The sequence below is a fragment of the Pseudogymnoascus destructans genome (assembly GCF_001641265.1).
Source record: "Pseudogymnoascus destructans isolate 20631-21 unplaced genomic scaffold scaffold_22, whole genome shotgun sequence".
NCBI lineage: Eukaryota > Fungi > Ascomycota > Leotiomycetes > Thelebolales > Thelebolaceae > Pseudogymnoascus > Pseudogymnoascus destructans.
In genome coordinates, this window is record NW_020167541.1 from 178,270 (window position 1) to 204,973 (window position 26,704).

At 47.7% G+C, this 26,704-nt stretch overlaps 4 protein-coding genes across 4 annotated transcripts; 1 reads left to right on the top strand and 3 right to left on the bottom strand.

Moving 5' to 3' along the window:
• Positions 1 to 728: 728 nt before the first annotated feature.
• VC83_07779 (uncharacterized protein) lies at positions 729 to 3,071 on the bottom strand (the record flags this gene model as incomplete). Its single annotated transcript, XM_024471344.1, has 4 exons — positions 729 to 2,137; positions 2,191 to 2,652; positions 2,703 to 2,886; positions 2,940 to 3,071. The coding sequence occupies 4 exons, from the start codon at positions 3,069 to 3,071 to the stop codon at positions 1,338 to 1,340; spliced, it is 1,578 nt and encodes a 525-aa protein (XP_024320992.1). The 3' UTR covers positions 729 to 1,337.
• Positions 3,072 to 3,257: 186 nt separating this feature from the next.
• On the bottom strand, positions 3,258 to 3,834 carry VC83_07780 (uncharacterized protein; the record flags this gene model as incomplete). Its single annotated transcript, XM_024471345.1, has 3 exons — positions 3,258 to 3,291; positions 3,413 to 3,509; positions 3,585 to 3,834. 3 exons carry the CDS (start codon positions 3,832 to 3,834, stop codon positions 3,258 to 3,260), a joined length of 381 nt encoding a protein of 126 aa, XP_024321072.1.
• A 2,373-nt stretch (positions 3,835 to 6,207) lies between these two features.
• On the bottom strand, positions 6,208 to 6,612 carry VC83_07781 (uncharacterized protein; the record flags this gene model as incomplete). Its single annotated transcript, XM_024471346.1, has 1 exon — positions 6,208 to 6,612. One exon carries the CDS (start codon positions 6,610 to 6,612, stop codon positions 6,208 to 6,210), a length of 405 nt encoding a protein of 134 aa, XP_024321071.1.
• Positions 6,613 to 25,237: 18,625 nt separating this feature from the next.
• Positions 25,238 to 26,550, top strand: MVD1 (diphosphomevalonate decarboxylase). Its single transcript, XM_024471347.1, has one exon. It carries the CDS (start codon positions 25,261 to 25,263, stop codon positions 26,416 to 26,418), a length of 1,158 nt encoding a protein of 385 aa, XP_024321070.1. The 5' UTR covers positions 25,238 to 25,260; the 3' UTR covers positions 26,419 to 26,550.
• The last annotated feature ends 154 nt before the right edge of the window (positions 26,551 to 26,704 follow it).

Sequence of the window (26,704 nt, forward strand, 5' to 3'; positions counted from 1 at the left end):
TCCCTGCTGCTACTCCTCTTGCCGTGATATTGCGCATTTATAGTCACCTTCAGACCGCCTTGCGCTTTTTCGGTGAAGGACCGTGAGCCACAGTCCTCATGGTGTCCTCGAGCGGTGTTTTCAGCAATCTGGCAGTAATGTGGTAGTGATCTGGCGGCAGCAGGCGGCCTGCTGCTGCCGCCCCCCTCCACGCCGCTTTTCGCGCACCTATAGACAATTTTAAACGCTTCCGTGCTTCTTCGGTTAAGGACCGTGCGCTGTGGTCCCCTGGCAGTAATAAATTTAAATTTAAATGTCAATATTAATATAAATGATTTTGCAGACTTCTCTGTTACGGCTAACACCAGTCACACACAGCTTCTAGGGCCACCTTGCACATATCAAGCAGGAGGGCTATACGACTACCACGTATGACCAGATTTCACGAAATGGGGTTTTCTCCATCAGAACTTCCTCCTCGGAACTCAGTCGTTCGAGCCCTAGAGCTACAGTTTGCTTAGTAGGGTGCGCTTATTGTAAGCCTCGGTGAACTAGAGTTCTCGTGCAGAGAGTTCTCGTGCGGGTAGGCCTTGGCCACTGGCTTCTACGCCTTGGGGAGGGATGGATCACTAGTGGGATGTTGAATGCTGACGCAGTGTCTTACCAAGTGAAAAGTGCAGATTTGACGCAGTTATATAGGGGAAGTCACATAGGCAGTGCAGTTCTCAGATGGATGATGCATGAATGAGGTTTGGGATAACAATGATACCATTTATTTATTTATCCTATATCTTGTTTTGTTGTTTTGGTGGTAGGTTAAGGTATATATTATAGCCGTCGCCTGCCAGCCACTCCCCTTCTTCGCGCTTCTTCCAGCGTTTCATCTTTCTCATATCGATCTCGTCGTTGTCATTCCCATCCTTAACCTAGTCATCCCTCATCTGTCATCATCATTATACTCCACCCAACATCCCCCATTCCAAGCCCATAAAAATAATTCAGACAGCCGCCCAAAAACAAATGAAAGAACAAGCAACAAACATAAACAAATGAAAAACAAAAACAAAAAAAGAGAACCCAATCGAACTGCCAAATCGCACTCCTCTCAGATCAATATTGTCGTGTTGAAGCCCCGCGGAGGAAGTGTAAGGCCATCCCATCTCCATCTCACCCCATTGCATTAAGCAAGCAAAGCAAAGCCAAGAAACAAATAAAGCAACGAAAGAGCACTGCATAGCGCATGGTATCATCCCGCCCCACAAGCAAACCACCACCCATCCAAGCCGGCAAACCAGGTCCAAAGAAAAACCATAGCAAACCAAAGCAAGCGCGAACACCTGTCAATCAAACGACTTCAATCAAATGACTTCCCATCCCCCATCAAAGCTTCCCCTCGCACCATTCACATCCTCGTACCCCTGTGCCATTGGCGGAGGCAGAAACACCGCGCCTTGCCCCTGCTGTTGAGGCGGCGAGGAGGTGGAGATCCCAAAGGGGAAGTGCTGCATTGGCACCGAGGTCGCGGCTGGGGGCGTCGGCCATGGGGAGCCGCCGGTGTAGATGTTTATTTCCTGTGCGGGCCAGGCGCGGGTGGGGTAGGTGGGTGGTTGTTGGGGGTGTTGATTGTGGGTTAGGGTGCTGTGGTGGTGGATTGGGTAAGGGGCATCGGCGTAGTCGTCTGCGGCTGTGGTGTCGGGGGTGGTGGGGATGTAGGAGGAGCGGAGGGGGAGGCCGGGGGGGTAGTAGTCTTGCATGTCTGTTGCGGCGGTGGAGGTGATTGGGTGGGATGGGGAGAGTAGCGAGGATGATGGGGTTGGGAGGAATGGCGAGATGGGGTGGGCCTGGTGGTGGTGTGGGCATGGGTCGGAGTCGTCGTCGTCGTCAGTGGTTCCGGCGCCGTCGTTGACGGAGACGGTTGCGGAGCCGTCGAGCTCGCCGCGGCGGTAGCGTTCTTCTTTGTAGAGGACGCGGAAGAGCTGGGTGAGGTAGCCTCGCTTTTCGGCGTTCTTTGGCTTTTCGCGGTCGGCGAACCAGGTGGCCATGGCTTCGCGGGTGACTTCTTCAAGCTTTGCGACGTCGACGCCGCGTTGGCGGGCCACGCTGGTGGGGTCTTGGTTTATGATGAGGCCGAGGATGTGCATGAGGAGGATGATGCGCTCTGGATACTTTGTCAGCTCGAGTCTATCTCAAACTGGAGAGGCGGTAACATACCACGCTTGTGCAAGTGATCTGGCTCCTTATGCCTAATCTTGTTTGGCCCCGTCATTGCGGGCCACCACGGAGGCCTCTTCGACGCACCCTTGGTGTATGGGTACGTAGACTGCTTCTTTGGCTCGAGAAGCTTGACCCATGCCTTTCCGAGAACCTTGCATCCATTTTGCTGCATATCCTTGAGGCACTGGCGATAGACATCATCGCGTGCGGCGTCGTCGCCGATGGAGATCGTGCGGGTGGGAAGGGTAGGGATGGCGCGCTCGCGGGAGCGAGTAGCAGTGGCGCGGAGGCGTTTGCGGGAACCGGAGGAGTCGGTGGAGGAATCATCGTCGTATGCGTTATGGGAGCGGGGAGGAGTGCGCTTGCGGTATGGGCCGAGTTGGCTGAGGTAGCGGGTGCTGCGGAGATCGTTTTGCGTGTACGACGCCTCTCCATCTGATTCATGCTTGAGCATGGGATCTGGGGCGCTGGGTTAGTGGTGATCGTGAAGTTGGATAGATGGGACGTACGCGATGGTGCCCGGCCCGTAGCGACCAGGAACTCGTTGTGGAAGGCAGATGTGAAGAGGAATTTGGAATCCGTCTTCACCTCATCAGAGACGAAGGTAGCGACTCTGCCGTCTGGACGGATCACTGCGAGAGCATAGGCGGCGGATTCGATACCGCAGTACTCACTCAGTGCGATGTTGATGGCCTGTAGTACGTTAGGCTCGATCCATTGTCTAGTACGATGGCCCTGATGCTTACCATATTTTTCGCTGCCTGCGCCAAAGCGCGCGTTTCTTCAAAGTAAGTGGTCATTGTGCTGGACTGAATTTCGGGTTTACGCTCGGTCTCACTCGACCAGTTGACGCGGTCGAAGCTTGGAACGGTGACCATATCGTCGTCGTCTCAAAGTCAGCAGCGCGGGCCGAGAGACGATGCGAAGGAGAGAGAAGGATGCAGGGCCGCTCACGGCTCGTCGTGCCTAATAGCAGACCTGGTGGTTACTGTTCTCGGCGGGGTGCCTACACGCAGTGTGCAGATAAGGCGGAGCTTGTGTGGTGCAGGTTGGAAGGCAGCGAATCATGCACTGGCAAGGCGGAGCTCGAGCTGTGCACTGCATGGTGGTGTTAGCTATTTGGACGATGCTGGTGTGATTTCGATGTTGCACGGCGTTGTGCTTGGGGCCACGGCGGCAGCCGCGGGTTCAGTTTGGAGGGGTAGGTAGGGATTCGTACAGTATAGCGAGGTGATGAGGAATCTCAACTGGTCTCCCGTCGTCTTTTAGAGATGAGAACGAGGCTGGAGGGAGTCGATGGGGTGATGGGAGCGAATCTGACGGAATGTTAGAAACGGCATGCCGCGAGATGAGAATGCCGGCCCAGCCAGCCTTGGGCCTCAACGACTTACTTGCAAAAGCAAGGCTGCGGATGGCAGTGATGAGCGTAGCAGCGAGGATGGCTGTCTTTCGCTCGAGGAACCCTTGCACTGATCTTTGTGTGTTTTCGTATATATCTGTCGTGTCTGCCTTATTAACGTAGCTTCCGTAATTATAGATGTCTGTCTGTTCTCGAACGATAAAAGAGTAAAGCCACCGTTGTATAATATAGTAAAGTATAAACCAAGAACTCTTTGTTGCCTGTTTCTCACATTCATTCATCCTCCCCAGCGAGGAAGGAGGACGCCCTATATATAAAAAAAAACCCGTACCCTCCTAGACTCCCCTCCTTTCCCCTCCTCCCCAGTCGTCAACTCACCATCCCTCCTAGATCAGATCCCCCCCTTCTAAGACTCGCCCGCCGTGCCAATGCTTGTAACAAACGAGGACATGCAGCCGTGAGCGCGAAGAGTAAATACGCGGGTACTGGTCTCAGATCAAAAAGAGAGAGCGCCGCCACCCTTGGTTAAGAGAGTGGGTCGTCCGGGCGGGGGGGGATCGGGATGTACAGTACCGCGAGAGACGTGCGCAGGGGTGAGCGAAGGGGGAGGGGGAGGAGAGATAACCAAAGTAGCATCGTGCTTGGAGGACTTGGGCTGCGTATGTATGCGGCGTATGTATGCACTCTTAGTGGTAAGTTTCCTCCGAGAGGAGGCGTTCGAGGATGGAAGGGGTAAGGGGGAGCGGGATGGGAGGGGCGAAGTGGCGGGGGGGATGTAGTGGGAGGAGGGTAGGGATGGTTGTTGGGGCGAGGGCGATCGGCCGCGATTAGCGGCGATGTAAGTTATGTACTTCTGTCTTCTGTGCCAGGAGCCAGATATGAGTTCGACATTTGACATCTAGGTCGTTGGTTGGTCTTTGGACCTTGGCTTGATCGATAGGCCGCCCGCCGGGTAGGCGCGTAGGCGTCGGGTTTAGGCTTAATCGATTCTCAGATTTTGCGTAAGATATCCAGAAGGAAGGCTTGTCTGGTTGCTGGGTCAGGGTAATATTGGGAGTCAACATTGGTGGTCTCTTCAGTACGTATGCAACAACGTTGTTTCTGGAATGAGGAATCGATGATGAATGAAGGTCCCGTGAGTTACATCGTCGCTCTGCTATGACGACGGTGTGACTACCTACGGATCTGGACTTCGATATGGACGCCTTACCAACCTAGACATTCTCATTCTACCAGCAACCAACAACAAGAAGCACCACCGCCACTTCGCCCCAGTCCAGCCCGGCCTGGTCTGCCAACCGAACCGGCTCCCACCAGCGCCCGAGGAATGCACTTCGAGTACTCTGTACAGGGCTCCAGGCGTCGAACGGCCAGCGACAGAACGGGGGCTTGAAGCGGTGTTTGCAGCGTGCATGGAGGCGGAGATAGGGACGGCGGACTCGGCAGCGGCGATGTGGCGTTGGCGTAGGCATGCGATGGGTGGTGGCAGGCGGTCCTGAGTTGGCGTGCTAGGGGGATGTTAAGGCATGGGAGGGCATATGGTGGCGATGGATAGCGATATCGCCATCGGTTGGCGGGCATAAAACACGCCGTATTGGGGTGTTTGCTATTGCGGGCTCTATAGGCTGCGCTGAGGGTAACTACAGCGGGAGGGTAAAGACATTCAAAATGAATGCGCGACGGACTGGGCCTTCTTGCACCTGGTGATGTGGAGTAGCAAGCCCCTTCAGGGGGAGAGGTAAGGTTCACACACACAATATGGTATACAGGCAAGGAAGGGAGAGCTGAATGATGTTTGCATGCTCGCCGAAACCCCCTCCAGCTCCCTGCAACCTCACATTGTCCATGGCTGGGAGGGGATAAAGGATAGGTGCAGGATCGCTCCGCGTATGCCACTATACTGTGCGACGCGCCCGAACCGAACCTGCACAGGGAAGTCATACAGGGAGATTGATTCTACATGGAAACCCTTATCTCGGTCACGAAGCGGTGATGAACGATGGGCTTGGGAAACGCCGGGGAAACTCTCTACTGCCCGCTCCCGGAAATGCGGTAACGCATAAACAAGGGGCGAGGACGAGGGTTGAGTGGTTCTAATGCGCGAATGCTGCCCGAATAGTGGGCGATGTGGAGGGATGCGCTGGATGGGGATGGGTTTCTAAGAGCCACGGCAAAGATGTATAGTACGTACAGGAGGTCGATAATTGTTTTTGGCATTGCTATGCATATACCAACACACCGCAAACACGCCGGGACTGGCGTGATGCATTGCACACCATGCTAGATTCTCGATACTCGAGACTCGGAACCCCGCGAACTCCATATAAACAAAACAGGGCGCATGTCTACACTATTGCCTACTATATGTCTATAGCATGCCGTCGGCGAGTCGTGTTCCCTGGAGCGCAAAGACAGCCGCTGGCCGCGGACCCTCCCCGATGCTCGGTCATGACAGTGTAGTACCTCCGTGCCCTCTCAGCGCAGAGCCCAGCCCAGTCGCCGGTGAGACATCGCCTCTCCAGCCTACCATCCACCACAAACAAGCAAAAGAAAGTGCCTATCGCCGTGATGTACATCACTAGCATCACGCACAACAAGTACTGGACTACACTGCACCTCGCCAGTCCTGTCAGGCAAAATGCCGCTGTCTCACCTCACTGCATAAGCCCCCCAATCCACTGATTGCCTGCCCCTTGTCGCTCGCTGGGGCCCGCCCACTTACCAGTGCCATGGTCCATGTTGTGGCCCGCATGGCCCGCGGACGAGTGAGCGGCCAGTCTGTGTGTGCATCCCATGTAGGTTGCGGCTGGATTGACGCCACACGATCGCATTCGTTGTGTGGCGCGTTGACGGGCGACCATCCAGCCAGTGCCGGCCCAGGCTAAGAGGACGTCAAATGCAGCGCGGCGCATCTGGGGCTGGTTTTGTGTGTGTTGAGAATGCCAATCAGGCGCGGCGGCGGACGCGGCGGAGGGACGGGATGAGGAGGACGACGAGGACGTATAGGAGGCGCTACCGCGGAAGCAGGCGACCTTTCCCCTTACATGGTTGCGAGGCATTGGAGATCATCCGGGGCGCGGCAGGGCATCCGTGATGTCAACTCGACTCATGCTGCACTGTGTTGCGTGGGTAGTACAGGAAGGCAATGGGGGAGTTTGGGATCTGGGTAGAGGACGGGGGGTGGGAGGCCATGGGCCGGGGAGGCCATGGGCCGGGGAGGATGCGACGGGGGGACTGGATGGGATGGATGAGAATGGGCAGGGAGACGGAGGCGCCTCTTTGGGGAATTGTTCGCGAGCTAGGACGGCGAGAGAGACGGGGTGTTGGGATCCTGTATACGTTCTTTGCAACATACAGTGTATGTGCGTGTCTTCCCCTGATTCCTGGAGACAACAGGACGTTACTGTGCTATCCAACTCCAGAGAATCTCGCCGAGTTAAAGCTCGCTGTACCGCTACCGAACCCAAAAAGCAAGAGATCTTCGTGTCCTTGCGCGCATCCCCCTCTTTCCTCCTAGACTATGCCCGATCTCCCGCAAAGTACGGGGCGAATCTACGATTGACTACAGTGGTCCGGAAATATGGTAACCATTCTCCTTGGCCAGGCTGTCTCGAGCCACACTGCAAACACTCTAATCCCTCTGACCCCTCTGATCCCTCCGATCCATCCCCCCCCTCCACACCAACACACCAAAACAACTCGTAGATGGGGTTCAGGATCTGGGTTTGGGTTTGCCAATCATGTGTGGTGCCGCTCTGGTCTACGATGTTAGTACGGAGTAGGGATATACACTGCTCGAGACAGGACTAAACGGATGAGGCTAGCATCCCTCACTCGCTCATACAAGGCCGAGGAGATGTCTGAGGCGGGGAGATGGGGGAGATTAGGATGACGGGTGTCTTACGTTCCTTATCAGGGCGCGTTTGGCGAGAAGGAGGCGGCTGGGGCGGTTGGGGGGGTGCTGTACTGTAATGGCAGAGGCGCGATGTAACCATAAGTTAAGGAGTGTGATGTGATATGATTCTCTGTGTGGCAAGTGATTCGGGTAAGCAAGTAGTACTTCAAACACCACGAAGAAAAGTTCTGCTCTATGCACCCCTGATCGCTCCAGGGAGGAGAGGGCCGATGTTTGCTTCGTGTCTCCCTCCCCCTGGCCGTCGCGGATGCATACATAAGTACTTTATGTTCACATATCCTATGCAGGGCCGCGGCACTTGCACATCGCAGCCCTTATGCAGGACTGAGTGCCCGTACAGTACCGTATGCACAGCTTGGTTCAGTCCGAACAGTATAGCTGCATTTCCCGTCATTCCATCAAGCTTAACAGGGACACAGCTCAATAGATCCAACCAACCGCTCATCCCAATCGAGCGGCTGCGGGGCTGGCTTAATGCAGCCGCAACGACGAGCGCTGAATGGTGCGATTTCCTGCGGCTGAGCACGGCGTGCCAGGGCTCTGGGCGTTGAGAGGAGGCCCAATCGCGAATCCCGTGCTCAGAAACGTATGCGAGCAACATCACGACGGTGATGTTGCTTAGGCAATGCGACGCGGGGTTCGAAAGGGCGCAGAAGGGGATTGGAGGGAGGGGACGGTGGGATATGATGGGATGAGACAGCCGGTAAACCCAGTGTTGATAGCAAGGTGGGTGTAAACAGCATTCGGCCGTGTGGCTGTGGTCTTAGACAAAACTCAGTCGCCATTCAAGACGTCCAAGACAGCGACGACGACGGCGGCGACGGTTGAAGCCCGATTGGCGAGCCCACTGTGTTTATCCCCCGCCACTGTAACATGAGTAATGTCGACGCAGCCGCAGTGGTTTGCGTACCCTATCTCCATCCCATCTTTCGCACAGTGTCTCGTCCCAGCCAGTGTCTCAATCCCCCGCAAACCAAAACGGGAATAGAAACAAAGAAGAGAGAAACCCAGTATCTGAGACATCGCGCCAACTTCTCCTACCGCCCCTATTTTCCTACCCTTCCTAATTACTAGATGTGGTAATATTAGGAAGGGCAGACAGTAGGTTACCTTTATCTACTCCTTTGTCCCCCGTTGCAGTTGGGCCCCTGCTGTCTTGGTAGCGAGTTAGGGCCAGGCGCCGTCTTGCAGTCTTGTAGCCTAATAGCAAGCAACCTTGGGCAACCTAGGGCGCTATAGCAGGGCACCCTTAACGTAGACCTATAACCAACCCCCCTTCCTACTTCCTACCTACCTATGATAGACTAAGTAGACTTCTGTTTAGTCTGCCCTTTATGATAATTGCCTAATGTAGTTAGCTTATATATTAGTAATACATGTGTTTAAATGATGATCCCTAGAAAGTGATAATTTTGCCCTATATACTACATTATATGATGCTACTACACAGACCTCTATTCCTACTACCCTCTATCTAGAGAGTATTGTTACGGCCTACTCTACTAGTAGCGCTAAGACAAGGAATATATGAGTCATAGGAAGGTCATAGGAAGTGCTACATGACCTAACCTGTTAGAAGGCTACGGTTAAAAGTTACACATAAGTCATGAAGTGGTCACGAGACTAGGACCACGTGACTAATCCTACATAGTCTATATGTTGGAACTACGTTCCTAGATGTACGCTGCACAGTGTAGCTTGTATACTGGCTATATGTATATATAGGGCTTCACACCCATAGTTTACTCAATCAAGTCGTCAAACTCCAATTATGTGTTCAACACTATAGACTGTAAGGACACAGGGCACCCAGCTCACAGTAATAGCATATGAGAGTGCGAGTCGGAGGCTAAACGGATGCTATCCTATAGGTCTACTACGAAGGATACAAAAAAGATGAAGGGGGAACCCCGTGAGTCAATTCCCTTAAGACCCGAAACCCATCCGACTCAGTTAGCCCACCCAAATGATCACACGTGACCCGCAGCTACTCAGAGTCTGCTCCTTAGAGTGAGAGACGAGAAGGCATTCTTACATAGACTAGACAGGATCCGTGAGTCATAAGGAGGTTATAGGCCATGACTGATCCTACATGGTCTATAGACTAGACAGGATCTACAAGGCACGACACCACTGTATAAGTAGATAGTATAGGAGCTTCGTGCTCAACTCAATGTAGTATTCTTTATAATACTGTAACGTGTTACTTAGAAAGTCTTTGTGGCTGATCCCCTGCCTTCTTTCTCTGTTAAGTTAAACCTAACATGCAAGAAACCTATATACATCCTATTAGATAGGAAGCAGCATTACACGAAGCTCCGAAGCTCCTATCTAAGGGATAGCTATCTACTTATATAGTAGTGTCATGCCTAGTAGATCCTGTCTACTACCTAGATGGTCCCTAAATGATCCCTAGATGACCCTTAGACGATCCTAGATCCCTTAAGGATTAGGTTACGTGGTCCTGTCCCTATGACCTCTTCGATCCCTAGACAATCCTAGATCCCTTAAGGATTAGGTTATGTGGTCCTTGTCCCTATGACATCTTCCTAACTCATGACTTAGCCCCCTAGTGACTTTCTTGCATTTAATCCCTTGTCTAGTGCCACTAGTAGAGTGAACAGCCTTAATGAGCACTTCTTCTCTAAAATAGACAACCTTATAAAGGCATTTTACAAACTGCCTTTATAAGTATTAACTACCCTTTATAATATTAAGAGGCAGTTAGAAGTGCACCTCTAGTAACAGGAGGAGTAGATTTAAGCTAGAATCGCCACCTAGCTTAAAGGTATACAAAGAGAACAGTTAGTAATGTTCTCATCATTTATACACTAGATATATTAAGAGACAGAAGAACAAGGGGGGGTAGATTAAGTATATAGCTATATAGTTTTAATACATAAATACACCTTAATTAATGGCAGGTCTACTTTGAAGTGCCATGATATCAAATTGTCATTAATATAAGTATAGTAATTTGTAAGTAGAATAGCAACTGTTATGATCACACATCACAGCCGCTAGCAACTATAGGAACAGGCAGCTATAGTAGCCAATAAGGTTACAAGGGATCGCTAAGTGCACAGCTGCATATAATGAGGAATAGCCTCATCTTCTTCCTTCCTTTCTTCTTCTTCTCTCTTTACATTCAATCTAGCTTACTTTACCCAGACTAGCATCATGACCTCCATGACCATCGTAACAGCAACTATAAAGTATATAGTAACTAGTTGACTTCCTAACCAAAGTCCTTTACTAAAGGCTGTATATGAGAATAGCTGTTAAGTTTTGCTAAAGTAGTTCTTAACAGCTATCCTTATAGATGATAGCAAGTGATTAAACGCCTATTTATAGTACTAAGGAAGGGCCTACAAAGTGATGAAGCAAGCCCATCTAGCATTATAATAGCTTGTCATTACTAGCTGTGCTAACATTTATAGCCATTATAAATGGCACGCTAGGCTTCATCGCTTCTATCTGACAGAATCCTCAAAACATTCCATTAACAAAGCCCTAGATATGAGGGCAGCTGCTAATAGCTTTAACAGCTCTTAAGAATTCCAACATCTTATTATATAATAGATAATCATAGCTGTAGCAGCTGCAATTATCACGTGCTGTCTATGAGTGGGCATCTTAATTCTAATATTCTAATATATAATACTAGCCTCACTTAGCAGCTTGGCAATTACTACAATAGGTAATGGCCAATTACATTGTTGGTTAAGCAGGTAAAACCTCTATTCACTCAGCCTTGTCCATTAATTCATACTGTACTGTTCTCCTTCATACACCATGTAAGGAGGTTGCTAGTTGACGTTAAGCCCCCTATTGTCCTATGGCCTTCGCCTAAATCGACCATGCCTAGCTCCTTTAGTATCAGGCTCAAGCCAGTAATGTAAAGCAGGTAGGGGGGTGGCTTGGCAATTACTGCTTTGGGTAATGGTCTAGCCAAAGGTACAACAGTAAATCCCTCTAATAGAGGGTTTTAGCAACCTGACTGTCAGCTAGACCAATGCCTAAAAAGTAAGGTGCTAAGCTGCTATTTAACCCTACTGCCCCCCTACTACCTCCTGTGTTACGACGGAACAAGAAGGCTGGCCAACTACAGGACAGGAAGGAGGGAGGTCGCATGAGACCGGCCCTGGTACCTGGAGGGGCAGCGGGGAATAGTAGTTCCGAAAGTATCACGTGACGGACTCGCAGGATGATGAGAAGAGTCCTAAGAGTCCAGGACTCCGAGGACTCGAGTGAGTTCCCAGGAGTCCACTAGGCACGTGACGGACTCGCAGGATGATGAGAAGAATCCTAAGAGTCCAGGACTCCGAGGACTCGAGTGAGTTCCCAGGAGTCCACTAGGCACGACGCCACTATATAAGTAGATAGTATTTCCTTAGATAGGAGCTTCGTGCTCAACTCAATACAGTATTTGTTATATACTAGTAACGTGTTACTTGAAGCCTTTGTGTCTGATCCCCTGCCTCCTCTGATAAGTAAACCTTTACGCAAGAGAACCTCTGTGTCTTCTATCATTTAGAAGTCAGCGTTACACCCTGTTCTAAATGATGAAGAATCATCTGCTTTTGGCGATTAAGTGCTAAAAGCTGGTTACAGCTAGACAGATTTCTGTTTAGCTGTGGCCAGCTTTGAATTACTGTATATAGTTAGTGTATAGATTAGTAATATAATTAATTCAACATTAATCGAGTGTACTATGCTGGTGCTAGTGACTGAAGTGATTATTTATAATGATATGCTTATACTAACAATTACTAGTATTCTATGTAGGAGTGGAAGGAGCACTAGGGTGCTATAGGGGCAAGGGGTGAGGCTTCTTTCCTTGCTTAGGCAGCAATACTTCTCACAATGAAGGAGAAGCAGGTTATCAACCTGCCATTACCCTCACTGTAGAACCCCCTCCTAGTGCTCTAAGCATAGCAATTAGTAAGTGGTGATAGAGTTGAAGATGCCGTTATCATTAAGGATGATGACAGTCTTAGCTAGACTCCATTATTACACTTACTAGTGCCTCTCCTTCGCCACACCTATCTTCTTCTTAGTGATCCCAAAAGCACCAATACATGGCAGTAGAAGATGATCGAAAAGAGCGACTCTTCTTGATGATAGAGGGGCTTGTAAAAGCCATGCTTTGCCGCCACCACCGCTAAATCCAGAGGTATTAGAGGAGCATTTAGAAAGCCGGCTTAAGGCTTAGGAAGAGCGGCTTCAAGCTGGAATTGCTATCTAGTTTAAGGATCTTCAAAGAGAACAGTTAGTGATGTTCTCTTCATTTATATAGCAATTAGAGATAGATATGGGCAAGGGGATTAATTACTATATAGCTATCTATTCTAATATATACAAATACTCTTTAATTGATGGTAGATCAACTTTGAATCTCCATGATATCAAATTACCTACCATACAAGTATGGTAGTTCGTTAGTAGAATAGCAACAGCAAACTAAGCTGCTACTGATTGGCTGCTAGATTTTAACCCCTTACTAAATGCTGTATATGAGAATAGCTGTTGAATACAACCAAAGCAGTTCTTAACAGCTATTCTCACTAAGGAGATCGAGCGATTAAACGCTTGTTCTTCGGGTGATAAGTAGTGACGACCCCTTGTATAACTAAAGGGGCTCATAATACCAGTTGTACACTGATATGCTAGATCACTATATAGGAAGAGCCATTTAGACTCTTCCTTGCTGTCTATAATCTGCTCAAGTCTACGATATCATATATTGTCACTAGGTTACTAGAAACTGCTCTTTGCGTTATGCTTACCTGTTTAGCATATCCAAACTAGTAGAGCACTTGTACATGGATCTTTAGACAATCTAGTAACTAGCTTAGTATTATATTTAATGATACTTGCTAGCACTTACTCAGCTGGTTTGGCACAAATCTTGCTTAGGCGCTACATCTATCATATGATAAGATGCAAGCATTTTCTATAGCTATAGAGGCTATCGGTTAATGCCCTCATATATAGGGCTCTGTTTCGAGGATTCTCACATCCTTCTAGCCCTAATGGAGCCTAGCATGTAGTATATAATGGCTATAAGAATTAGCACGGCTAGTAATAGCAAGCTGTTGTAACGCTAGACAACCTTACGTTATCTATTTACAGTCTGTAAACGATTAGATGATGTGGCAAGAGTCTAGCTATGAAGCTAAGTCAAAGGAGGGGTAAGAGCCACTAGATCTCTTCAATTGAGAAGCTATATAGATTAGTATAGTACATAATAAAAGGGGCTTCCTTACCGTAGATAATGCTTTACCTTAACTGGTGAATCCTAACCCTATGCATCAAGACTCTACATCTTATGCTTATACTCAAGGAGCAGCTGGTATAGACGCTATAATACCCTAATATGAAGCTGCTAGCAGCAATGACGTAGCTGCAAAAGGAGTATACTAGTAGCTACTATAGCAACTGCTGCCTACGAATTGGCATTTCTAGCATGGTATTTGAGGCTATTCACAATATGACAATTTGGTTTTGGTCAATATGGAACAGAGAGGTACTTTACGAAAATGCAATTATTATGTATTTTTATATGGGGGGTGCATTAGGGGTAAGTACTACTTGTGACCAAAAATCGGTAAATCCGTCAACTGCATATTCCGGTTAAATCACGTATACACGGTCAAACCCACCAAGAGGCACTTAGGGGGTATTACAGTATTCTTATATTACTACTTTAGACCTAGCTAATACTATCTACTAGGGTCTACAATTACTGTCGCCAACAAAGCCTAGGCTGCCATATAGTGGCTTGGCACCTTCTACTTCTGGCCTTGGTCAAAAGCCCGACGGTCAGGTTGCTAAAACCCTCTAATGCGGGCTTAAACCAGACCAGTTCGATCTGCAGCGCGATGGTCAGCTACAATGTTGAATTATTGAAGGAGTTTATGCTCTATTTCCTTGCCTTGGCCCGCCGTGTCTCGCCCTGCCTTGATTGCAAAGGCAAGGAGCAGGTTAAGGCAAGGAGCAGGTTAAGGCAAGGAGCAGGTTAGGGCAAGGAGCAGGTTAGGGCAAGGTGCAGGTTAAGGCAAGGGCGGTGGGCGGCTGCTTGTGCGTGAGAGCAGAGATGGCCGTCGCGGATGCACCAGCGGGTTCCTACAGCGATCTCCACTACAGCATCTTGCCCTCTCAGTCCTTGCGTGCCACGCCACGACCTTGCCTTGCTTCACCGCACCGTAGGCGCTCCAACTGCAGCGTATGCCAGATACGGCAGAGGAGGCAGGAAGCGATGCGCATGCTGCGGACTTGCGCACGCTGAACTTGCAGCAGCGATGAACCTTTTTCAGTTTAGTTCGCCCAGTGCCGTTCGTGACCGCTGATACAAATACCGCCACATGCTGCAGAATAAATGAAAAACGGCAAGAGTTGGACAGGGAAGGGGCAGGCATCGACCACGGCTCTGGGTCGAGGGTGAAGCGATATTCGCTCCGTCTTACCCAAATTGACGAAATGTTTTACTTCTCTCAACATATCTTCCTTAGAATCAACCGAAGTGAAGTTGACGTATTAATTCAGGGTTTGGTAACAGTGTACTGTACTGATATAGGTGGTTAATCGGACAAGGGTAGAATATTTAAGAGTGTGAGTATTCTACCCAGTTTTCCTCGCAAATCACTGCTCGCCGGGATCCGAATCAAGATAAGGATTTGTGGGATTTAAAATCAACGATTCCAAGTATATAATATATTCTTGATCAGTGCCTTCAAAATGAATTCGCCTTACTTCGGAAGGCATATTGAAATCGAAAAGTGAACGAGTGAATAAATGAAAGAAAGAACGAGCAAGTGAAAAGGCATGAACTAAATCCTGAAATGGATCCCGCACCGCTGTGAAGTTGCCTTTGGTGTACATTATTAGTTAGCTCATGGCGGTATCAGGTATCCTTGAGGGTGGCTTTTGGCGATTATGTAGGTGGGGTGTGACTACCATTCCGGTGGCAATGCATGTGGGTCCGAAGGACCCACATTCTCCAAACTTAAGTGGCGGTTGGTGATCTAAACAGGTTAACGTACATGTATACAGTAAAAATACGATAAGTCGATATGCTTTTAGCCGATATTTACGTTATCTCGATATCTTTTTCTGTACGGAAGCTTTTTACATACAAAACACAATACATCCGATATCGTGAGATCCTCCTTGAATATCGACTTATGCTAATCTTTTGAATCTTATAGAATGCCTTCGAGAAAGCTCAATTCGATGATGATTGAATAGCGTTGTGCTCTTCGACAATGGACCATCAACAAAACACCTCGACCTTCCCAAAAAGATTGTATCGCCTGGTTTTTTGAGAAGTACAACATTCGAATTAGTCAATCTACAGTCTCGGAATCCCTTAGCAGCCGATTTATCAACCTTGATGATCCGATTAATACACCAACAATAGGGAAGAGGAACGATACGAATATACGTCGACGGGAAGTGGCTTGGCCAGATATTGAGGCTATTCTTTTTGAGTGGCAAGAACGAATCGATTCAAAAGGAGGTTTTACAACTGCAGAGATCTTACAAGAGAAGGCAAAGCGAATTTGGTCACAACTACCACAATATCAAGGGAAGCCTTCGCCAGAGTTTAGCATTGCTTGGATACAGAAATTTCGACTATGTCACAACATCCGGAATAGAAAGAGGCAAGGAGAAGGGGCATCAGTCAGTGAGACAGCAGAGGATGAGATGAGGGCTATTCAGACAGTGGCTGGGGAGTATTTAGAGGACAACATTTATAACATGGACAAGACGGGTTTATACTGGAAGATGATGCCATCTTGTGGGCTTTCTACAATGAAGGCTCGAGTAGGAAGGAAGATGGACAAGGCAAGGATGTCTGTCGTATTCTGTTGTAACGCTGCTGGTACTGATCAATGTCCTCCTTGGTTTATTGGCAAGGCGAAAACGCCTCGAGCTTTACGAAACATCAACGTCATAGCAATGGGAGGGGTTTGGAGGTGGAATAAGAAGGCTTGGATGAATCAGTTTATTATGGCAGAATGGTTAAGGGCTTTTTATGCTCGTATTGGTACAACACGGGAGGTTCTTCTCACAATGGACAACTTTTCAGCACATATCAAGGCCCTCAAATCGACACCACCCCCTCCGAATATCCGAGTTATCTGGCTTCTCCAAATGCAACAAGTCGATTTCAAGCCCTAGATCAAGGTATCATTGCCTCTGTCAAAGCTCATTACCATCGACAATGGCTCCTTTACATCCTTGACGCTTTTGAAAGGAATGAAGATCCTGTCCAAACGATGAATATACGACTTGCTATTCGATGGCTTCTTCAATCGTGGAATCACGACCTTACAAACTCGACAATCTATAACTGTTTTCGAAAGAGTACGATTGTTCAAAAGCCAGTTCAACTACCCTCACAACCTCTTCCTGATATTACCAATCTTGTAATGGTGGGTGCACCAGATGTGAGAATCTAGCCACCCAAGGAAGGGATGATTTTACTAAGACAACACACTGTCTTAGGAAAAAGAGCCAAAGGGTCGTAGCTTAGACTATTCCACAATGCAGCAATCAGGTGTATGATGTAGTGGAGTGGTTTAGACAAGTTGTAACAAATGTTGAGTCTGAGAACTCAGGGATAAGTCAGAGTTTAGCACCTCACTGACTTTTCAGAAACAAGGAGTAACAAGATCAATGCTTGGAAGCTTGGAACAGACGTGGAAGTATGTGATAGTCGATTTACTGTATTGTCTGCTTGCCCTTTCTTAAGGAAAGGGCAATCCTATTTATGCTAAAGGAATGTAGTTCTCTCATTTTCCAAGACTTTCCATGACTTACCAGGCTTGGTAACTGTAGTCGACGTAAGAGAATCCCATAGAACCATCTCTTAGGTTCGTAGCCTATAGGAAGTAAAAGGAGGTCCAAGGTCAGAGTACCCCTATAGACAAATTATGTCATAGACAAATTATGTCATAGACAAATTATGTCATAGACAAATTATGTCATAGACAAATTATGTCATAACTTAACCAATCTTGTGGGTAACTAAAGAGCGATGACATGTAATGAATCATAGAGGTTCGTAGGAGCTTTTAGAGCTATCGTTCATGCTCCTAGGCCTCTAGTTGGTAGAGATATGTCATGTGGTAGTATGAGTGATGTCATGTAATGAATCATAGAGGGTTGTAGAGATATGCTATGTGGTAATATCGGCCCAGTAACTAAGGAGCGATGACGTGTAATGAATCATAGATGGTTGTAGCAATCGTTGAGTAGTATTGCTCTTGTTGTTGGTGTGATAAGCCAAAATATGTATAGTGACTTGTAGGTTTGAGGAGGAGATTTCCAAGTTTGCTCTTGAGTTTGATAGCAAACTGAGTGCAACGAATGTCAGTATGACATCGGGCCCATTTCGGGTACTTAAGGAAACAGACTCAACGGGGTTACCCCTTCATCTTTTTTGTATCCTTCGTAGTAGACCTATAGGATAGCATCCGTTTAGCCTCCGACTTGCACTCTCATATGCTATTACTGTTAGCTGAGTGCCCTGTGTCCTTACAAACCCTCTTTAATAATTAACTTACTAATATTATATAGATTAATCCTTTAGACTAACGTACATGTATAGCGAAAGCGCCAAACAAGCGAAAGCGCCAAAATTATCTACCCTCACGACAAACATTGCGATAAATCTACCACAACATTAGAAATCAATTGAAACTACTCGGAGTCCTCTTCCTCAGAGGTGTCTATTACAATCTGACACGTGCGCGCATTGTGCCCAGTCTCACCACACTTGCCACAGCGACGGGCACGGGTTTCTTCCCTTGGCTTCCGACCACGGCTTGCCCTTATTTCCTGCTCTACCTGCTGCACAACATCCCTCTCATCCTGTAGCTCTTGCGCCCCTTGTTGACTAAGTGATCCTCCTTGCTGTAGTCGTGTTTTCCTAGCTCTCCGGCGCTTGCTAGTACTTCATTTGCCTGTCGTAGGTTTTGGTTCTCTCCCTTTAGCAGTGCTAATTGATGCATTATTTGCGATGCACCCTTTGTAAACTGGTCAACAGCTGCATAGATTGAGGTTGGAGAGCTATTTTGATGGCGTGAAATCCGAGTTTTAATAAATGTAGACTGTGACATAGCTTCAATTGGGTTGTTTGGTGTCTGAGAAACCCAAGGTTGAGCAGTACCTGGGCGGGAGCTTGGAGGCGTTGGTGTCCTTAACTTAAGATCAAGTGTAGATATCACTCTCTCAGGGTCAAATGGAAGAAGCCCTGCCCCTCGGAACCCGCCTCAAATGTTACTTTCCGTCATTGTAGTGTTAAATGCAGCGTGGAAGGCAGGAAAGAAGTCATCCTTTGTAATATGAGAAATATGAGCCTGCATCATATCTTCAATTTGCCGACCATAGGCCTGCTTTAACGGGCCGAAACAGCCAACATCAAGTGGCTGGAGTAGATGAGAAGAGTGAGCAGGCATACAAAGCGTAATAATGTTGTGTTCCTTGCAGTACTCCTCAAACTCATCTGAGTGGTGGCTCTCATGACCATCAAGGACTAACAAGCGATAACCACCAACACTCCGGGCCTTTGTATGCTTCTCAAAGTGCTGAATCCAATCCATGCCTCTCTCATTTGTAGTCCAGCCATTTTCAGTAACAGAAATCACCCAATCGCTTGAAAATCCACTATTCTCATACCAAGATGTAAGGTGGTTTTTGCCTGCAACAATGATAAATGGTGGTACTGCCCAACCTTGAGAACTAACGCCTTGGATTACTGTAACCCATTCCCGATTACCAGGCTGTACCTTCTTTGCTTTTGCCCGCCCGTCTGAGCTTGTTACAACCATAGCAGTTGAGATAACGCCCATCATAAACCCAGTCTCATCAAAGTTGTAGATATCTGCTTCATCGATACCATATTTCGCAATTGTGTTACGCACAAGCTCAAACCAGCCATTAATAACTTCTGGATCTTCGCACTTAGCCCTCTGGTAGTCGTATTTGCGCTGAAAGCGTGTCTGGAGCTCTACACGCCGCTTAACAAAGTTTGAAGCCCAACGCGACCCAACGCGTGACGCGTCGCGTGTTGCAAGTAGTCGACTTGCCATATCTTCAACAACAGACAGCCGAGGAGGAAACCCTTTGGCAGCTAGGTCGAGTATATACTGAACAAGGACAGACTCCTCTAGGTTAGTTAATTTCCGTGAGTTGGCTTGGATATCGCGTCGTGAAGGTACACCTTCTAGACGATGACCTAGCTTGCGGTGGTCCACAGAATAGATCCTAGCAGCAACTCGAAGGCGTAACTTTGGGTCGCTTTGCATAGCCTGGATAGCTAGCACTAATTGGCTTTCATCGTTTTTATGGGGCATGTTTTGTTGTTGAGGAATTTAACATTTAGTTGGGGGGTTTGGTCACCGCATCATTTTGGCGCTTTCGCTTGTTTGGCGCTTTCGCTATACATGTACGTTATTGGAAAATAAATCAATATTGATTTCCAATTCTAGCTACTATAGCTAGGCGCTATTTACAAATCCCTGCTACTAGTGCTCCTATAGAGAGCTTTTTTAGTATAGGTAGCCTTATTATTTTAAAGATTAGAAATAGGCTTTCTAAAGACATTTTTAGAGTAATAGCTAGTTTAAAGAGTTGGGATTTTATAAAGGAAGAAGAAGAGGATCTAGAAGAGGAATTTATAGCTAAATTAATACTTTAAGAAGTATTTAGATAGATTAATATATATTTGGTTTCCTTTTCTACTATACTAGATAATTACTTAGGCCACGTGATTCTAACATCATGTGATAATCATGAATATTCATGATTAACGTATTTCACAAGCGAGTTGGCCACCCAAGCAAGTTGGCCACCAAAACACCAAAATTGACTATTACTGCCTACTACTACACCACCACCCTACATAATGACCCTTATTCGATCGTAATTGAATCCTTGTGCCTCGTACATGTACGGGAGTTATGGCCCATAATACCACATATGCCACAGCGCTTCTGTCGGCCTGTAGAACCCACCTGCCGACAATGCTCACTTGCCACCTCCGTACGGACTTGAGCTTCTACCTCAGCACTCTGAAGCATATCCTCTCCCTCTCGTACGGAGAGACTGCCCCCTTGCATTATACGCCTCTTGCGCTTCCTTTCCCTCCTCTTTTTCTGTTCATTTGCCGCTTGTAGAGCCTTAACTTCTGCCTTAAGTAGAACAGCAGAATGCATCATCATTTCCGCCCCTTTAACAAGGCAGCTAACAGCATCATTAATTGAGGTAGGAGAGCTATTCTGATGTCGTACGATGCGGTTCTTAATGTGCTCTGTTTGAAAGTTAAGCTCCCTTATAGTTTGAGGAGTCTTTGAAGTCCAATTGTCACTCTCAACTATAGGAGGTGTTGGAGTCCTTAAGCGTAGATTTAAGTGAGAGAGGACACTCTGTGGCTCGTACGGAACTAGTCCTGTAGCTCGGAATCCGCTCTTGATGTTCTGCTCTGTAAACGTAGCTTTGAATGCTTCTTTGAATGCAGAGAGGAACTCAAGCTTTGTGATGTGGTTTAGCCGGTTCCGTACGAAGGTTTCAATCTGCTTTCCGTACGAAAGCTTTAGTGGCGCAAAGCAGCTCACATCAAGAGGCTGAAGAATGTGTGATGAGTGTGGTGGCATACAGAGGGTAATTATCTTCCGTTCTGTGCAGTAGTGTTGAAATTGAGCAGAGATGTGGCTCTCATGTCCATCAAGAATAAGAAGGCGATAGGTTCCGACCGTACGAGCATTTGTATGTCGATTGAAGTGTTGAATCCACTCATACCCAATTGAATTTGAAGTCCACCCATTCTCACTAAGCGTAATCACCCAATTGTCTGGTAATCCTGAGTCTTCGTACCAAGCTGAGAGGTGATTCTGCGCCTTGAAAATAATGAACGGCGGGAGTGCCCATCCGTACGAATTAACACCTTGGATAATTGACACCCACTCTCTATTCCCTGGCTGTATAGTCTTTGGACGGCTCTTTGCTTCTGAGCTTGTGACTACCTTTGCAGTAGCAATAACTCCCATTGCGAAACCTGCTTCATCAAAGTTGTAGATGTCCTGCTCTAAGATGCCATATTTTGCGACTGTGTTTCGTACGAGGGTGAACCACCCTTCAATTATCTTTGGATCTTCGCATTTTGCTCGTTTGTAATCGTACTTCCGACTAAACTTTGCTTTAAGTTCCGTACGACGCGTTATGAAGTTACTAGTCCAGTTCTTCCCAGTAGGGCTCTCACCTCGTTCGGAGAGTAGTAGGTCTGCCATTTCTTGCACAGCTTGCGGCCGGGGCGGAAATCCACGCGAATCTAGGTCGAGAATATACTGAACAAGAGCTGACTCTTCGTACGAAGTTAGGTTTTGTGATTTTGGGGTAGAATCACGTCGGGAGGTCATTCCATTCATTCTGTTGGTAAGGGTACTACGTGACACGTCGTATGATAATGCAGCAGCTCGGACACTCTTAAATTGACGTTCCTTTAGTGCCTGAATAGCTAATAGTATTCTACCCTCTTGATTTGAGGATTGGGCTTGTGTTGGTTGTGGCATAGTTGACTGTAGTCAAGTTGACGCGTTTTGGTGTTTTGGTGGCCAACTTGCTTGGGTGGCCAACTCGCTTGTGAAATACGTTATCAAAAACTCATAATCATAATCATGCTTATGTAATATTTGACTATTTCGAATAACGTGGTTGTACACCGAGTCGTGAATGTCACCGAGTCGTGAATGTCACCGAGTCGTGAATGTCACCGAGTCGTGAATGTCACCGAGTCGTGAAACTTTTTTATACCCACCACTGTAAGGTATAATTAAACAACCACAACATGTATTAAAACTAAAACTATTTAGAATCTGATGAGCTAAGTACTTCTATGACCTCCTGACAAGTTCGTGCATTATGGCCAGCCCCCCCGCAAGTGCCACAATGTCGTACACCTGGTTGCCCCTCATTCCTACCAACCCCTCCAGAGCGCTTCTCGCGATTTATTTGCTCCTTAACTGCCCTTTGGGACAAATCATCATGTGCATCCCCTACAGAAAGTGCACACCCTTGACGGACACGAGACTTTTTAGCCCTCCGGCGTTTGCTAAGAGCTTCATTTGCTGCTCGAAGGGTGCGGACTTCAGCTGACAATAAAGTCATTTCATGTGCCAAAATCTCTGTCCCTTTAGCTAATGCAGTAACAGTAGCAAAAATGGGGGTTGGCGAGCTTCCTTGGTGCCGTGCAATGCGATTTTTAACTAGAGTAGTCTGTGAGAGAGCATCTATTGGGTTGCGAGGCGTTTGAGAAACCCAAGGATCAGCGTCTATAGAGGGGGATCCTGTAGGTGTAGGAGTCCGCAACTTGACGTCTAGCTTTGAAATGATTACTTGCGGATCAAAGGGCACTAAACCAGCTCCGCGAAATCCAGCTTTGGCGTTTTGAGTTGTTATTGACTGGTTATAAGCTGCGTGGAAAGCTATAAAAAACTCAACCTTTGTAATATGGTTTATATGAGCCTTAATAAAGGTCTCAATTTGACGCCCATACATGCGTTTAAGAACACTAAAGCACCCAACATCAAGTGGCTGAGTTAGGTGAGACGAGTGAGGAGGTAGACAGAGAGTTATGATGTTGTTTGCTTTGCAATATTCCTGAAACGCAGCTGATTCGTGACTTTCATGCCCGTCTAAAACCAACATCCGATATGGTCCTTTTGCACGACTGCAAGTATGTTTATCGAAATGATGAAGCCATTCTAGACCTGTCTCGTTGTTGGTCCATCCATTGCTTGTTGGTTTAATTACCCAATTGTGAGGAAGGCCGCCTTCAGTATACAAACTTGAAAGGTGACATTTCCCTTGAACTACTAAAAACGGAGGGATACTCCCGCCTTCAGCATTCACACAAACAATTGCTGTAGCCCATTCCTGATTGCCAGGCTGAACTGCCTTGCCTCTGCCACGTCGATCGGCGCGCGTAACAACTAAAGCTGAGCTAATAACGCCCATCATGAAGCCCGTCTCGTCAAAGTTGTAGAAATCGCAGTCTTGGATGCCGTACTTTGCTCTCATGTTCTGCACAAGTTGAAACCACGCTCCAATAAGCTCAGGATCTTCGCACAAGGCTCTTTGAAAGTCATAAACGCGATTAAAACGCGTCTTTAACTCGGGGCGGCGTTGTATAAATCGATATGCCCACCGCGTCCCAACATGCTTTCCCCCACGCGATTCAAGGATATAATTTGCCATATCCTCCACACTAGCAGGCCGAGGTGCAAATCCTCTTGCATCCATATCCAATATATTTCGAATAATCACTTCCTCTTCTAGCTCAGTCAATTTATGACTATTGGCTTTGGTTTCGCGTCGAGAAGGTCGGCCGGCCATTCTATCAGTAAGCGTAGAATAAGGCACTTTATATAGTATTGATGCAGACCTGCGATTAAGCGATTTACATGTTTGAAGAGCCTCAATAGCTAGAATGATTCGCGCTTCTTGGGTTTGGATTTCCATTGGTAGTTGTGGAGGAAACGCGTGTTGAAGTTCGTAGGTAGCTAAGTAGGGAAAAGTTCACGACTCGGCGACATTCACGACTCGGCGACATTCACGACTCGGCGACATTCACGACTCGGTGTACAACCACGTTAGTCATGATTATTATGATTATTTGTGCTAACCCTGCTCGCACGAGCCCAAGACAAACCTGCCGCGCCACGCGCAGACTCCCCATCCCCTCACCCACACACACATACCTTCCCTCCTCTTACTTCCCCCCATCCCGCACCACCACACAACACCAGTCCACACAGCAAAAGGCGCTTAACCCCCAACCCGATCAGGCACTCAATTCTACGTCTATTATGTGGCCTTGGCTACTCTTGGCTATTCTTGACATTATCCGTAAGATCCGGATATATCCTCAGATGGTACGGATAGATCATCTGTTCAAGGCTAACAGCCAGCCAGATTCCTATTGTAGTTAGAATATAAGTTAGTAATTACCTTAGAAAAGACGTCATGTAATTGTAAGGCGAATATACAGTAGTATAGAAGTATTTACGATGATCTATATACGTTGCTCTATATAAGTGTATCAAAAGGGTATATATAGGTACTTCTACTTTCATATATATTTGTATGGCAAAGAAGTACCGTGATGTATCTTTGTGCGCCCGGCACCACCTCCCCCCACCCGCCTAGTTCTAAAAGCACTTACTGAAGTAGAAAAATTAATCAAAGGCCAATATCGCCAAACTGACAATATATCACCAAAACTACCAACTTCCTACACCTTACCCTTTTGATATTGCCTAATTAAGAGGTACAGTAAGCACTAAACAAGGATTCTATTGCTCTAATACTAATATAATCTAGTTATAATCTAGTAGTACTCCGTACTCTAGTACTGCTTGGCATTACCAGATCAGGCAGTGTCAAGCCGACGACTGTCAAACACTGCTGAATCGCTCTATTGTACAGCTATTTCCATACTCTCTCATAGAGCATAGAGCACTGAGTTTATTAGCTCGGTCTTGAAGGATATTTGGTGCCATGGATATCGCTTGAGAGGTCTCTCATAGTGTTGAATACTGTCACGGTGGAGATATTGTACTGGGCAACTAGTCCTGGACTGGTCTGGCGAGCATCATATGGCCCGCAAATCACCCATGTAAAATTAGGCCAGCGCCCGTAAGATAATTTTGGGCCCTTTCCAACAACCCCCCCTCTATATTGCACCCTTTTCATTTCTCTCCACAAGCATTCAAATTTATTCAAAATGGCCGATTCTACAGTCTACCAGGCCAGCACCACTGCGCCCGTCAACATTGCCGTCGTCAAGTACTGGGGCAAGCGTGACCCCAAATTAAACCTTCCCACCAATTCCTCCCTCTCCGTAACCCTTTCCCAATGCGACCTGAGGACTCACACCACCGCCGCCTGCTCCTCTTCCTTCGGATCCGACGACGCCCTCATCCTAAATGGCTCACCACAGGATGTCTCCGGCGCACGCACGCAAGCCTGCTTCCGCGAACTGCGCTCACTCCGCGCCGCCCTCGAGGCCGCCGACCCCTCTCTCCCCAAGCTCTCCACATTGACACTGAAGATTGTGTCCGAGAACAACTTCCCCACCGCTGCTGGCCTCGCCTCCTCCGCTGCCGGATTCGCTGCTTTGGTCCGCGCAATCGGCGACCTGTACCAGCTCCCAGCAACGAAGACCGAGCTTTCGAGAATCGCCCGCCAAGGCTCTGGCTCGGCATGCCGCTCCCTCTTCGGCGGATACGTGGCGTGGGATATGGGCTCTGCGGCTGATGGATCGGACTCCCAGGCTGTTGAGATTGCGCCAGCCTCGCACTGGCCCAATATGCGTGCCTTGATCCTCATCGCCTCTGCTGAGAAGAAGGGCGTGTCCAGCACGGCTGGCATGCAGACTACTGTTGCAACATCCGAGCTTTTCCAGCACCGCGCGAAGGTTGTGGTGCCAAAGCACATGGAGGATATGATTAAGGCTGTTAAGGACAAGGACTTTGACCTGTTCGGCAAGGTTACGATGATGGAGAGCAACAGCTTCCACGCTACGTGCTTGGATACCTTCCCACCCATCTTTTACCTCAATGATACCAGCAGAGCGGCGATCAGAGTGGTTGAGGCGATCAACGAGAAGGCTGGCAAGATTATTGCGGCATATACGTTTGATGCTGGGCCAAACTGCGTTATCTACTTTGAGGAGGAGCATATGGCTGAGGTTGCGGGAGCTATCAAGTCTGTGTTGGGCTCTGTTGAGGGGTGGGGGGGTAAGGGAGCGGAGGTTAAGACGAGTGATGCGGCGCATTTGGATGAGAGGGCAGTGAAGGCGCTGCAGGAGGGACTTAGCCGCGTCATCTTCACTGGTGTCGGTGAGGGACCCATCAGTGTCAAGGAGAGTCTGTTGAAGTAAAGGGGTATATAGAGTCGCTGTGACAGAGAGGAGAAGGGTATCTTGATAAGTGATACCAGCGTTTTAGCATCATTGCATCATTAAAGGTATAACAAGCAGACCAAAATATATATGAGATTTCTGGGCAGGTCGTGTATAAATAAGGGTGTTTGCTTGGGCGCTATTCCTTATTGTAAGTGTCAATTAATGGTTGATCAAGAGTCAGTGTTCGGCACGGATCGTGTATGACCTGAGCTGATTCGGATACTGATCCGGATATATCCTATCCGCCAACCCAAATAGAAAC

Coding starts and splice junctions, on each gene's coding strand:
- MVD1 (XM_024471347.1), top strand. CDS start 25,261: ATGGCCGATTCTACAGTCTACCAGGCCAGCACCACTGCGCCCGTCAAC.